Genomic DNA, 14,942 nt, shown 5'->3' on the forward strand with positions numbered 1-14,942 from the left:
TGCATTGGGATACTGGGAAAAACATTAGCATTTCTGTTCTTTTTTATTTTTCATATTAAATATTTCATGCATATATGGTTTATAATAAATAATACTATAAACCATATATACACGAAATATACTGTACTATTAAATATACTATTTTGCTAATAGTATATTTAATAATAGTATAGCAAAACAGTATATTTAATAGTACAGTATATTTTGTGTGTATATGGTTTATATTATTTCCAAATAGTATATTAGCAAAATAGTATATTTAAATAAATATGCATATAGTAATGAGAATATTTTCAGATTTTTTACTGATGAGGTGTTTGATCAAAAAAGTTTGGAAATCATTGCACCAGACCAGCTGTTATCAAAGTGTGGTCCAAGGACCCCTGAGGAGCCCCCAAGACTTTTTCAGGGGATTATCAAGTTTCATTTCCAACTACGTATCTGCTGAGTCTGGGGTTTCATCATATACTTCAGTCAAACAACATATTGTAACAGATTGAATACAGAAGCAGAAATGAGAATCCAGTGGTCTTCCATTAAGCCAGACACAAAAGAGAATTGAAAACATTTAAAACAGTGCTGGCTGGATGTGGTGGCTCATGCCTGTAATCCCAGCACTTTGAGAGGCTGAGGCAAGCGGATCACTTGAGCCTAGGAGTACGAGACCAGCCTAGGCAACATGGCGTAACACCATCTCTACAAAAAATACAAAAATTAGCTGGGTATGATGGCACGTGCCTGTAGTCCCAGCTATTCAGGAGGCTGAGGTGGGAGGATCGCTTAAGCCTGGGAGGTGGATGCAGTGAGCCAAGATCGTGCCGCTGCACTCCAGCCTGGGTGACAGAGTGAGACGCTGTCTCAAAAAAATAACGTAAAACAGTGGCACTTTTCTCACTAAATTTTGTTTTATGTGTTTTATGTTCTTTCTATATTTTGGAAAAATATATTTTTCAAAAGAATATATGTTCTTTTAATGTTAGTGTTAATATCTGATGGGTTTATTTAAAATATGTAAATATTGATGCATATAGCTCACATACATAAAAGCTTTTTTGGGGTCCTGAGACCAAAAAGTTTGTGAACCTCTGGTCTCTAGACCACTAGCACTTTCAGGTGTTACTGGCCATCATTTCTCCCATTCCTAGCACAGTGCTAACACATTGGAATTACTCTGTAAAAGTTTGCTGCATGAAAAAAGGAACTAACAGTTGAATCATCACATAGGATTTAAGTAACCATTGCCCAGCCTCACTCGCTTTCTGCATAATTCTTACTTTTTTTTCTTTTGAAATATTTTTTCTTTAAATTTTTGACCACTTGAGAACCATGCAGAATTGTAGTGTAAGTAAATTTACTTTTATAAACCCTTTCTGAAGATACTTGGAGAATTTTATTTGAGATATATTGGAATTGCAAGGTATTTATGGAGAATTAGAGAAGAGAGTTAATTTAAGGTTGAGCACAGAAAAAAGACACTTAAGGGAGGAAGCAAATAAAGTAGAGATATTTGTAGGAAGGAATGTAAACCTTGGCCAGAATTGTACTTCTGTTTCTGAAGACATTCACAGTATCTGCTTTGTTATTAAATTATTATGAGCAGGTTTAAGATTGTGTAATTCAGTATATTGGAAATGAATTTTAAAGAAATATTCCTTAGCTATGCTGATGAAAGTAAGATTACGTGTAGCATTTTGTCATAAGTGTTTCATGTCATTGTCTCTCTAGGTTTATGGTAGGACCTGGGAGGGGAAAATCAGTAACTTCAAGTAGAAAAATCAAGTAAGGGCATTGAAAACTCAGATTAATGATCATAAGATACAAGGGAACTATTTTAATATTAATATTTTGGTAATAAAACAATTACATGATTCTTAAAATTTAAGAGGAAGGAAATCTTCTCAAGTTTTTTTTTTTTTTTTGGAGACAGAGTCTCGCCCTGTTGCCCAGGCTGGAGTGCAGTGGCTCACTGCAAGCTCCGCCTCCTGCGTTCACGCCATTCTTCTGCCTAAGCCTCCTGGAGTAGCTGGGACTAAAGGTGCCTGCCACCACGCCTGGCTAATTTTTTGTATTTTTAGTAGAGAAGGGATTTCACTGTGTTAGCCAGGATGGTCTCGATCTCCTGACCTCGTGATCTGCCTGCCTCGGCCTCCCAAAGTGTTGGGATTACAGGCGTGAGCCACCGTGCCCGGCCACAAGTTTTTTTTCCCTAAGTGAAATAGGATAGTAGATAAACATAGTTACTATTTTGAGATATGTAAACTATTTCTATTTTTATTTAATTGGTTGATATCCTATTTTGTTTTGAGCAAAGCAAATTTTATTTATGAAAGCTTTCTTAGGTTTATTTCTGATCTCTTTTTCACACCTTTTGTTATTGAGATCTTCAGTTTTTTTTTTTTTTTTTTTTAGATCTTAAGTTCTTAACCATTAATTTTTCTTATTACAAAGGTTGCAGGAACTCTACCTTTAAAACTGGGGACTAACAATTCTAAGGAATGTGTTAATAAATTAGATAAAACAAAAAGATTGGCCAGGTGCCATAGCTCATGCCTGTAATCCCAGCACTTTGGGAGGCTGAGGCTGGTGGATCACGAGGTCAGGAGATCGAGACCACCCTGGGCAACGTGGTGAAACCTCGTCTCTACTAAAAATACAAAAATTAGGCTGGGCGTGGTGGCATGCTACCTGGGAGACTGAGGCAGGAGAATGGCGTGAACCCAGGAGGCGGAGCTTGCAGTGAGCCGAGATCGCACCACTGCACTCCAGCCTGGGCGACAGAGCGAGACTCTGTCTCAAAAAAAAAAAAAAAAAAAAGATGGCTGTTATTTAAAAAAACAGAAATTAACAAATGTTGATGAGGATGTGGAAAAATGAGAACCTTTTTGCATTGCTGGTGGGAATGTAAAATTGTATAGCCACTGTGGAAAACAGTATGACATTATCTTAAATATGTAATTGCCATATGATCCAGCAAATCAAGTTCTAGGTACTTACTCAAAAGAATTGAAAGCAGGGACTTGAACAGGTATTTGCACACCCATGTTCACAACAGCATCATTCACAGTAACCAAAAGGTGGAAACATCCTCAGTGTCCATTGATAGTTGAAAGGATAAACAAAATGTAGCATATACAATGGAACATTATTTAGCCTTAAAAATGAGAAAATTTTGATGCATGTTGTAACATGGATGAAGCTTGAAGACATTATGCTAACTTAATCATAGGACAAATTTTGTATAATTCCTTTTATATGAGGTTCCTTAGAGTGTATTTAAATGGATGGTAAGTGTGTGAAAAGATGCTCATTATCAGTCATTCAGGAATGAAATACCACTGCAACCCACTAAAATATAGGTTGGGCAAGAGTAATTGTGTTTTTTGCCATTGAAAGCTGCAAAAAAAAAAAGTGCTTTTGCACCAACCTAATAGCTATAATAAAAAATACAGAATACCAGGTATTGGCAAGGATATAGAAAGTAGAGTCCTTATATACTGCTGGTGGGATTGTAAAATGGTGCAGCCACTTTCCAAAGTTAAACATAAATTTATGGTATGACTCAGCAATTCCACTCCTAGTTATCTACACAAAAGAAATGAAAACATACTTTCACAGAAAGACATTTGTATGGGAATGTTTCTAGTTGTTGTACTCATACTAGCAAAAAGTGGGAACAATCCAAATGTTCCTTAATTGGTGAATGGCTAAACAAAATGTGATGAAATACTATTCAGCAATAAATGGAATGAAATACTAATACATACTACAACTTGGAAAAACCTGAAGTATTAAGTGACAGAAGCCAGGCATAAAAGACTGTCAGTTGTATGACAGGAAGTGTCTAGAAGAGGCAATTCTCTAGAGACAGAAAGCATTATCAGTGGTTGTTAGGCTGGGACATGGGAGTGGGAGTGGGGATTGACTGCAGATAGGCATGAGGAAACTTTTTGGGGTAATGAAAATGTTCTAAAACGTGCTTGTGATGGCTGCACAGCTGTAAAAATTTATTTTTTACATTATTGAACTGTTTTTTACATTATTGAACATTATTGAACTGTTTTTTCAGAAATATTGGAAGGTGTGCCTAAGTGCATCTGGGAAAGTTAGGGAAGGCATCACACAGAAAGCATCAGCTTGAGTGGTGCATTAAAGAAGGGGTCAGGAATGAGTGAATACTATGTATCACAACCAGTGTGAACCAATGTGAAACAGAGCATGATTTGTTCTGGGAATTATGGAAGACTTGTCTTTGGTACACCATGAAGTTTGAGGCTAGGACTGTCAGAAGATAAGGTTAGGAGTGAACTTAGAGAAGTATAATTTATCCCACTTATAAAATGTTGGATTCTAAGGTGTTGGTAGTAACCTGGTAAGAATATCCATGGATTATTGTAGGCCTGTTCTTGGTAGGCTTTTGTGTTCGTAAAGTGTTAACATAGTATTGAAAATTATCAGAGAATAGTTAAAATGAAATGTTTTGCCATTCTTGAACGAAATCATGGTACGTCTAGGATATTAAGTTCTATTTATTTTTCAAGACCCAATCGATATAAGTGATTTCTGGTACATCTTACCTAGTGTCTTTTCACCCCTTGCAAGGTCTCTGCTCTGTGTTTTGCTACCTCTGTTACAGTACTCCCAGCATAGTATCATAATGCTTTTCTTCTGAGACTCTAAAATCTTTGACAGCAGAGAACAAAGACATTTTCTTCAGTTTTATAACTGCAGTGTCTGGCATGATGTTTGGCATACAAAACATGTTCAGTAGTAAATTTACTTCCAGAACTTTCAAAGAAAGGCCGGCAAAGCATAGATTAAAGGGTTGGAGGGAACTGTGCATGAAGGTAGTCTACAAAAGCACTGGAACGACACAAGGTGAAATTTTATAAACTTTTAAATGATTTGACTTTAGGTTGAGATAAATAATTCCCCATCCAGTTTTTGAATTCTGATGTTTACCTTTCATTGTTTCTTCTTCTCTTAGAATTTCAGAGCTGGAAAAGGCATTGAGAGTTTATATAATTTAGTCTTCTTTATTCACTTTATTACCTTAAGCCAATTACTTAAATCTTTCTAAGCCCCAGTTTCCTCATCTGCAAAATGAGGAAATAATACTTACCTCATTGTTATAAAGGTAGAATGATATCATATTTATGAAATTTTTAAGGGTTCAATTCATAGGTTTAATCCAGTAAGTGGTTAGAAATGACGAACTGAATGAATTATTCAGATTTTACCACAAATGTGTGGCTAAATTTGGGCAGGAATATGATGTCTTTGATTCTAATCCATATTTTCACAGTGTCATGGTTGGTCTATCTTTCCATACTAGTGACCTTCTCCCTTTTTTTATTTGCAGTTTCCTATTTGATTTGGGCTGGGTAACAAAATCACAAGGTTAACTCTTTCAGTACATACTTATTAGGCATTGCTAAATACCAGGCACTGGGATAGGTATAGAAAAATAGCTGAATAGGAAGTGGTCTCTGTTCTCAGGGAGTTTGGTGTCTAGAAGATAGAAGGTAGACATTCTAGAAAAACCATAAAAATTAAATACAGTGTTTAATGCCATAGTAGACAAATTTGGATGAGGTAAAGAGCATTTAAACAGCATATCTTGGAAGGTGGACACCTGGGGTCAAAGTCTGAGTAGGTAAACAGAAGAGGTGAGTAATCACCAAGTGGATGGAGCTGAAGGATATGAGAATAATTGGCTTAATTTTTTTGGAGTGTGTCATGGAGCATAAACTAGACCAGAGGTATAGTTTATTTGCAGTGGAACCAGGATTCCAGAGATTACAGACTTGGTAGGGAAATTACAGACTTGGTAGGGATTCCAGAGATTACAGACTTGGTAGGGAAAGAGCACAGGAAGGGAAGTCAATGGATAGGGAGTACAAAGAAATACGAGGATAAGAGATGGCAATGTTAACATTCTTCCAGCTCTCTATTATAGATTCGAAGTAATTACTTTTCCCCTCTTAATGTAAAAGCCTTTGAGATTGTTGCCATCTGTTACAACCAGCTATCCTTTTTGCTATTATCTGATGATTCTTACTAGATATATAGTATCATTCATTAATGACTTGGGTAACTGGACATTCTTCCATTCCTGTTTAGCCCATGCGGTTGAACCCTTCAACAGCATAGCCTAGGACTAGGTTAACTATAACCCCATGTGAATGGTCTATGAATATTGAACATGATACTGGAAGATGAAGACATTGCAATTTGGTATGATATGTAAGCTTTTAATTCTTTATATATTTAATGTCTTTGTGTGTGTGTATATGTGTAGGTTAAATGTATCTTTAGAATACAGTATGAAGAGGTCTTGTATATTCAAAGGCCTATTGAAGAAGACAGAAGAAAATTTTTTCAAGAATTGATTCTCAATCAGGCATCAATGGCTCCACCACGAAGGAAACATGCTGGTAAAGTTTGTAAAGCCTTTAGGAAAATGGGAGGGATGGAGTTAAGAAATACCCTTTCTTGGAGTCAGTTTATTTTAGCCCTTTATTCTTGGAAGTGAGGACAGTTTGTCAGGTGCTGTTTATCTTTAGATGACGTGTGGAAGTGTCCATTGTGTTCACCTGACTTGAGATTGGGAAGTATAGCCTTGTTAAAGCTTTACTAAACAGGACTTCTTCTTATGACTTCAACCACATCCACTGGTAGATTTCACATTATGGGGCTCAAAAAGCCATAGAAAAAAAGTCTTCAGTTCTCCTCTGTTTTAGTCACAGTAAGTACCCAGGAGTTGAACTGGCAGGTTGTGAACATCAGGTGTTGTGCTCATTACTTTTTGGGCCATGGTAGATTTGATGGGCTAATAGCTGGTTAGAACATTTGCCATTTCTAGTTTATTTATTGATTGACTTTTCAAATACTTATTTAGGACCCATTACATTTAACGTTGTATTCTAGCCGTTTGAAAATCTATCCTGCCTTTGTTTTAAGTGTTAGATTTTTCTTGGGTTTGGACTCAATAATTTTAGACTCAAGAATTGAGCTTAAGAGGTACCTCAAGAATTTGTCAGATTTCAGTTCCTTGGCATAGTAAGGGCTGCATTCTAAGTCATTCAAAAGAGATTTTCTTTTCCTAATCTTAAAGATGTGTAAAGGATAAGATCTACTTGCTTAATCTTTCAGCCTCTTCTAGGAAGTAGCAATCCTGTTTGGTAAAAATTTTTAAGCCTCTTTACCCTCGTTCCACCTTTTATGTTTCTTAGAGCCCTTCTTGTGGGATACTCAATACATTTCCCATCCCTGCCAAGTCCTTATTTTTCCATATTCTTTTTACCTTGTTTGTTTTTCATTGGTTATATTATGTGACATTTTAATAATTTTATTGTTCTTTAGTGGCTCCTTTCCAAATTTTATTGGTGTTTTAAAAATGAACACCTGTCAAATTGCTGTAGTTATGGTTTTTTCCCTCCCAAAACCTTGGGAAATTTAATATGTAAATTATACCTTATTTATGTTTATTTTGTTGCTTCCTGTTAATCTAAATATTTCATTATGAAAATGATTTATTTCAATCTTTCATGCTTCTAGATATATTTTAATCTCATAGATCTGAATTTTCTATGTTTACGATTGATACAATTCTTTTTCAGTTGCTTCTGTTGACTTTCACTTTTCATCTTAGGAGCTGTTTAGAAATCAGTGAAAAATTCTTAGAATTTTGATTCTGAGCTTTAATGTGATATCAGGGGAAATCTTTTAAAATTAGAGAACTTTGTAATTAGGAAAGTTAATACTTTACCTTTTAAGAAGATTTCTTGTTTTTCTTAGGATAGATAGTGAGTACCATGGATTTTACATATGACACTTAGGACTGGTTTTCCATCTCCTTCATGACTGTGGAATTCTTTTTTTAGTTCCTTTTTTTTTTGTTTTTCTTCCCTTTCTGCAGGTGCCATTCACTATCCCTACTCTGTTGTACTCAGAATATGAGGGCAGGAGACCTGCCTAAAATCAGAATTCTTTTGGGGATAGGAAGGTTCAAATATTACTTGCCCATTATACTTTTTATGCATATAAGGTAATACCATTTTAAGAAGCAGTTTTTAAACAAGGTTGACTTAAGGAAATCAGTGTGTAATACTTTACTTGGAGATATTTGTGTTGATTTGAAGTATTTCTCATAAGTTATATATAAATAATATTTCAAAATCAAATTATTTTGTTTTTTAAAGGGGTCCTGTTGTGAGTTATTTTACAAGGTGAAGCTATTCCCTTTTTGTTTCTATGCAAATTTTTACTTGCTGGATTTGCATGTTTCACACATATAGTCATGCGCTGCATAATGACGTTTTGGTCAACGATGGACTGCATATACGATGGTGGCCTCATAAAATTATAATACTGTGTTTTTACCATACCTTTTCTATGTTTAGATACACAAATACGACTGTGCTACAGTTGCCTACAGTATTCAGTATAGTCACATGCTGTCCAGGTTTGTAGCCTAGGAGCAATAAGCTTTACCATATAGCCTAGGTATGTCATAGGCTATACCATCTAGGTTTGTGCAGGTATACTCTTATGATGTTCACACAATGACAAAATTGCCTAACTGCACATTTCTTAGAATGTATCCCTGTTGTTAAGCAACACATGACTGTATTTGTAATTCTTTTCTTTAAAGAACATTTTGGGAGAATGCCAAAAAAGGGTCCTGACCCACAACATTGGAATCTTAACATTTTCTTCTGTTTTCTCTAGCTCTTTGTGCTATGGAAGTGCTTCCTCTTGCACTACCTTCTCCACCTCGTCAATTATCAGAATCAGAAAAAAGTCGAATGGAGGACCAGGAGGAAAATACCTTAAGAGAGTTGCGGTTGTTTCTCAGGGATGTAACCAAGAGGCTGGCCACAGATAAACGCTTTAACATCTTCAGCAAACCGGTGGATATTGAAGAGGTCTTGTTTCAGTAGTGTGCAAACAGTGAAGTTGAACTGGCTAAAAGAAAAAAATATTGACATCTTTTTTTGGAAGGAAAAAAAAGCAAAGGCATGGATGAATATTACCCCTAGCCTGTAAAATTTTAATCCATGTGATAACTACCGATGTCATCAGCAAACATCTGGTGACTTTTGGATGAAATTAGCGACCAATTTATATTGTCCTCTTAATTATTATTAACCTTTGTGGTCTCTTACTCTTCGATTTAAGAGGATTAAAAGTTGCCTTAGTCAGATATCCATACTAGATTATTTTTATTCCAGGATAAATTCTGCTCTCAAAGAGTATATTGGTATTAACCAATCAATACCAGTTAATACTGGCATTTCCCAAATTATGTATACCTCATCAAAAGAGGTAGCTAAAAACCTGAAATTTCTTTGTCTTTCATATTTTGGAAATGCCTGTGGCTGGGATGCTGTTTGAAGTTAAAACATATCCCGTGCAACTAAATTATTTTTCTTTCTAAGGATTTTCTCTGCTCCCAGTGGAAAATTTCTCACTTTTTATGTGTATTATTTTGTGTGCTTGTGGGAGCATGGTTTCTGATGATGAGAAAAGAAATTTTCCATTTGGGAATCTAATACTATCAACTACATTTTTGGTTTTTGTTTTATCCTGGGATAATGTAGTGTGTGGATGAACACAATGTAATCTTTACTGGCCTCTTTCTTATAGTTCAGACTCCATGTTTGAACAGCTTTGGTGTTTTTAGTTTTTATTCATTTCTTTTTTTAAAAAAATGAATTATGAGTGATTCAGAGTTTAATGTTGTATCCTAATTGTGAAATCTGTGCTTTTGGACCTGAGCGGATTCCTTTGAAACCATTACCTCATCTGTTACTGGGAAGAATGAGCTAGCATTTACGTTCCTCCCCCCTGGCAAGTCTGAAAATAAATACTTTCCCCCCTTTTTGGAATGAAGAGACTATCTATAATTTTATTTGTACCTTTATCCACAATACACTGTTTTTTCCATTTGATCCTCTTATCAACCTTGTAGGATCATTATTATTATTCTTACTTTGCAGTTGAGGAAACAGACTTGTTGACAAGTGACATAGCCAAGACTTGAAAGTTTTTTAAAATTCAAAGCCCACATTCATTATCATAGCTACTTTATATCTTTCCACTGGGATAACAGGACATGCCTAATTGGCTTTTTAAATTAATAAATATCAGTTTATATTTCTGGGACATCCACCCCCCCCCCATAGTGTTTTTAAATAGTCTTAAAACTATCAGCCGATTAAAAAATTATTTTAAATAAATGTGATATATCTGCGTGCCCTTTCTTCCACTCCCCTATTTGGTATATTTGGACTCTAACACTTCTTAAAGGATAGGGGCTTGCCCCCAACTCAACCTCCTATGCTGAGAGTAAACCAATTTTGCTTTTGCTCAGGAAAACTCTTTTCTTTCTAATCAGAGAAGATTTGTCAGATTTTCAAATGCCATCTGTAATAGTTATATAAATGATGGTAAGGTAGTATAAGGGGATAGAAAATGTTGGTCAGATAAATATTTTATTTAGGATTGTATTTCTCTTGTTTTCTCCTTTGTCTTTCTTCTTAGGTTCGTTCTGCTCTTAAGCTGAGAACATAGGAGTCTCTGGGAAGGATAGAGAGGGGAAAACAAGATAACCTAAAACAAAAGTTTTTATTTAACTAATGAATTTAAAGTGTCTGAAAACTTTATCAAATTCCAAAGCAGACTGCAGAGAAAACAAAACTTTAGAAAATAAATGTTAAATTTAAAATTAAGCATAGGGTGGTAACATTTATAGTCTTTAATAATATACATTTTATAGTGCTTTTTAGTTTATAAAACAGTTTCCACTTGTACACAGGCATTTATGTCAAATACCAGAAGCAGGAATCCCGCTAATATCTTCTGAGGTAGTTTGTTTCAGTATAACTCTGCTACCTCCCTTATAGGGAGATTGACTGGTTTTTCAGCTCCTAAAAGGTGAAAAATAAAACACACATACACTTCTACTTAATATTTTTTATAAGTAATCCTAAACATTAAAAAACATATAAATTACATATATGTGCGTGCGTGTGTGTGAATGTGTAAATTTAAAAATAATGGTATCGATGCCATCTGAAACTTCATAGAGCAGAACTTAACCATCTCCCCAGAAATCTTTCCTGGACTAATTTTAGACATTACTGCTAAGACTTCTGTTATAGCAAACCTATTTACTTGATTTGAGATTTGCACTGGGGAAGGCAGTAGACACATAAGTTGCTAACACTTTCTTGTTGGTCAGGGATACTCAATTTATTGGGCAAATCATGACTTAATATCTCCTGTTTAGGGTTATCTCACAGAAAGTCAGCACAGAAAGCAGCATGTTTGTTTGTTTGTAGATTTCTTTATACTTAGGGACAAATCCAGCAAATCTCATACTGGTTAGGAAAACTATACTTAATTTTCTTATATAATTGACTCTAAATGTTTGTGATGACTCCAAAGGAGTGGAAAATACTTTCCATGAAATAGTTCACTCTAGAAAACTGAAAAAGAAAATTTTTGTTGAAAATTTAAAGAGATTTATCAGAATAACTTATCTCATAGTATGAAAAGTCTTTGCTTTTTATTTTCCTTCTCTTTTTCTTGAAGTCATGTTTATTGATGCTCATTGGGTACTTTTGTCCATACATTATCTTCCCGGATATGCCCAAAGGATTAAAAAAAAAAAAAAAAAAGCTGACATGGTTTCAAATTTTAAGAACAGAAACATTTCAGAGTTGATTTAGGTATGACTTGGAAACTGAAGTTTTCATGGAAAGTATGGCAGATAGTAACTTTGGTTGCATAAATAGCACTGCAATTTTATCTTTATAAATTATTTATTTGATATTTAGATTTAATTTTTAAAGAACTTTGTTTTATTTTGTGTTTTTATGAACTGAGATGATATGAAAAACTGGAAGTAATTTTTATTAAAATATCTTATCTGTTTTAGGTTTCAGATTATCTTGAAGTAATCAAGGAACCAATGGACTTATCAACAGTAATAACTAAAATTGATAAACATAATTACCTGACTGCAAAGGATTTCCTGAAAGATATTGACCTCATCTGTAGCAATGCTTTAGAGTATAATCCAGATAAGGACCCAGGAGGTAAGGATGCATAGGGCAAGGTTCCCCTTGATAATCAATCAGAAGACAGTTTACCGTTTAAATACTAAGTCATGCCTGTGTTATAGATAGATAATTTTCATGACCTGTTGTTTTTCAAAACTTCTCAATAAGAAACTCATAGCCTACAGAAAAATAATGTGTTTAAAGTAGAGAATTGTATAGTTGTAGGTATTATTTTCAGGGGTTCGTTTCTTCATTTACCTTCTACTTTTTATATTTACATTGTGATTTGAGAATTTAATTGAAAATATATTAGTCAACAATTGCAGTGCTGATAAAGATTCGGAATTTTGAATTCATGGGAATCCATAATAGGATCAGTTTATGTGTCAAAAGATCCTTTTATGTGGAATGTTATCTGTTCTTCATGTAGAATGTTATCTGTTCTTTTGATTGTTGGGATTTCTGTGTAACTGTTTTATTTTACTCCTAATCCATCCTGTATTCAAGTGTATAGTCCCAACTTTTGTTATCGCTCTCCAGGGAAGACTGCCAGGAATATATCTGCAGTAAAACAAAATGAGGTGATTTATTATACTGAGGAAGAATGTGTGTCATAGGGAAGCATATAGGATTTGGACTTGTGTTAAGTGATTTTGGTTAGAGTATAAGGAAGTGGGGCTTTGCAGTGGATTAGATGCTGTTAGAAAGTAGGAATAATTTTAAGAACCTAGAAGGCAAGAAAATGGAGCAAGGCTAATAAAGCTGTGATTGATAAAGAAACAGCAGTTGGCTGGGTGTGGTGGCTCACACCTGTAATCCCAGCACTTTGGGAGGCCGGGGTGAATGGATCACTTGACCTCAGGAGTTAGCAGGCCAGCCTGAGTAACATGGCAAAACCCTGCCTCTACAAAAAAAAATACAAAAATTAGCTGTGTGTGGTGGTTGCGCACCTGTAGTCCTAGCTACTTGAGAGACTGAGGTGAGAGGATCACTTGAGCCCTGGAGGTTTAGGCTGCAGTGAGCTGTGATCATGCCACTGTACTTCAGCCTGGGCAACAGAGTGATAGCCTTTCTCAAAATGGAAAGGAAAGGAAAGGAAAGAAAAGAAAGAAAGAAACAGCAGCCTTTCTCAAAAAGGAAAGACAAGAAAAAAAAAGAAACAGCAGTCATTCATATTAGTCAGGATTATGTTTGGTCATTGGCTATTATTGTTTTTTTAAATTTTTTTGAGATGGAATCTCCCTCTGTTGCCCAGGTTGGAGTACAGTGGCATGATCTCAGCTTACTGCAACCTTCGCCTCCTGGGTTCAAGTGATTCTCCTGGCTCAGCCTCCTGAGTAGCTGGGATTTCAGGCACCTGCCACCACGTCCAGCTAATTTTTGTATTTTTAGTAGAGACGAGGTTTCACCATGTTGGCCAGGCTGGTCTCAAACTTGTAACCTCAAGTGATCTACCAGCCTCGGTCTCCCAAAGTGCTGGGATTACAGGCCTGAGCCACTGTGCCCAGCCTGATTATTTATTTATTTATTTATTTATTTATTTATTTATTTATTTATTTATTTTTTGTGGTCAGGACAATGTTCATGTTTTGTCTGTGTTTAGACATGATTAGACAGAGTGGTCTAATTTTTCTCTTGACTCATCATGAGCACAGGGTGGCCTTGTTTGATACTAGTGTTCTGTGAAATTGTTTATGTTTAATTGTAGTACCCTGAGGCCTAGCTGATAGTGCCAGGCCAACTCCTGGCTGTCAGGAGCCACTTTTCGCTTTTTCACTCTATTGAGAATTCTATTTATTTGATAGGTAATACTAAAAAAAAAAATGCTTCTTATTTTTAAAACATTTGTTTAAGTTTTTGTTATCTAAAGATATTTAGAGTATAATTTGTGCTTTGTTTTGTTTTTTGTTTGAGACAGAGTCACTGTGTCACCCAGGCTGGAGTGCAGTGGCGCGATAGTGGTTCACTGTAACCTCCGCCTCCTGGATTCAAGTGATTCTCGTGCCTCACCCTCCCAAGTAGCTGGGACTACAGGCACGTGCCACTATGCCCAGCTAATTTTTGCATTTTTAGTAGAGATGAGGTTTCGTCATGTTGGCCAGGCTGGTCTTAAAGTCCTGACCCCAGGTGATCTGCCCCTCTCGGCCTCCCAGAGTGCTGGGATTATAGGTGTGAGCCACCGCGCCTGGCCTGTGCTTTGTTTTGTGTCTGTATTTTGAGGCAGTGGTTCTCAACCCAGGCCATATGGTAAAATGACCTAGATTTCTCAGTTTCACGTGAAATTAGGTATTTTTTTTGCTTCAATTTCAACCATAATAAATCACAGATTCTATAATTGCAAAAACTGCTATTGCTTTTGCATCAACCCAGTAATTTCCAAGTTAGGAGGCAGAATAAAATTTTGCATGGCTGGACTTCGTATGTAACAGTTTTTCAGCTTTATGTTATTTGCCTCTTGTAGTTTTTGTTGTTTGTTTGCTTTACCTCTTTCTAAGTTATTTTATATAACACACACACACACACACACGTATATACTTTTTTTTTGGAGACAGCATCTTGTTCTGTTGCTCAGGCTGGAGTGCAGCGGTGTGACCTCATCTCACTGCAATCTCTGCCTCCTGGGCTCAAGCGATCCTCCCACCCTAGCCTCACGGTAGCTGGGTAATACAGGCACACGCCACCACACCTGGCTAATTTTTGTGTTTTTGTTTGTAGAGAAGAGGTCTCGCCATTTTGCCCAGGCTGGTCTCAAACTCCTGGGTTCAAGTGATCTGCCCACCTCGGCCTTCCAAAGTGCTGGTATTACCCATGTGAGCCAGTGCACCCAGCTTATATATATCTTATAGAAAAATATACGAAAGTAGAACAAAGAAG

The 14,942-nt window shown here is 35.9% G+C and overlaps 1 protein-coding gene across 6 annotated transcripts in view; it reads left to right on the forward strand.

Moving 5' to 3' along the window:
• ATAD2B (ATPase family AAA domain containing 2B) overlaps nucleotides 1-14,942 on the forward strand; it is a 233,208-nt gene that overhangs the window by 128,105 nt on the left and 90,161 nt on the right. For 4 of the 6 annotated variants that reach the window (XR_008522477.2, XM_054548330.2, XM_054548332.2 and 1 more), the window contains exons 20-22: nucleotides 6,299-6,434; nucleotides 8,731-8,927; nucleotides 11,945-12,104. Coding sequence is in view for 5 of the 6 variants with exons in the window: in XM_054548330.2 (XP_054404305.1) it covers nucleotides 6,299-6,434; nucleotides 8,731-8,927; nucleotides 11,945-12,104 (493 nt within the window). In the remaining variant the exon portion in view is untranslated. The remainder of the gene's footprint in view (nucleotides 1-6,298; nucleotides 6,435-8,730; nucleotides 8,928-11,944; nucleotides 12,105-14,942) is intronic. The other 2 variants (XM_054548331.2, XM_054548333.2) reach the window with 1 other exon arrangement.

This window comes from Pongo abelii, chromosome 12 (assembly GCF_028885655.2).
Source record: "Pongo abelii isolate AG06213 chromosome 12, NHGRI_mPonAbe1-v2.0_pri, whole genome shotgun sequence".
Taxonomy (NCBI): Eukaryota; Metazoa; Chordata; class Mammalia; order Primates; family Hominidae; genus Pongo; species Pongo abelii.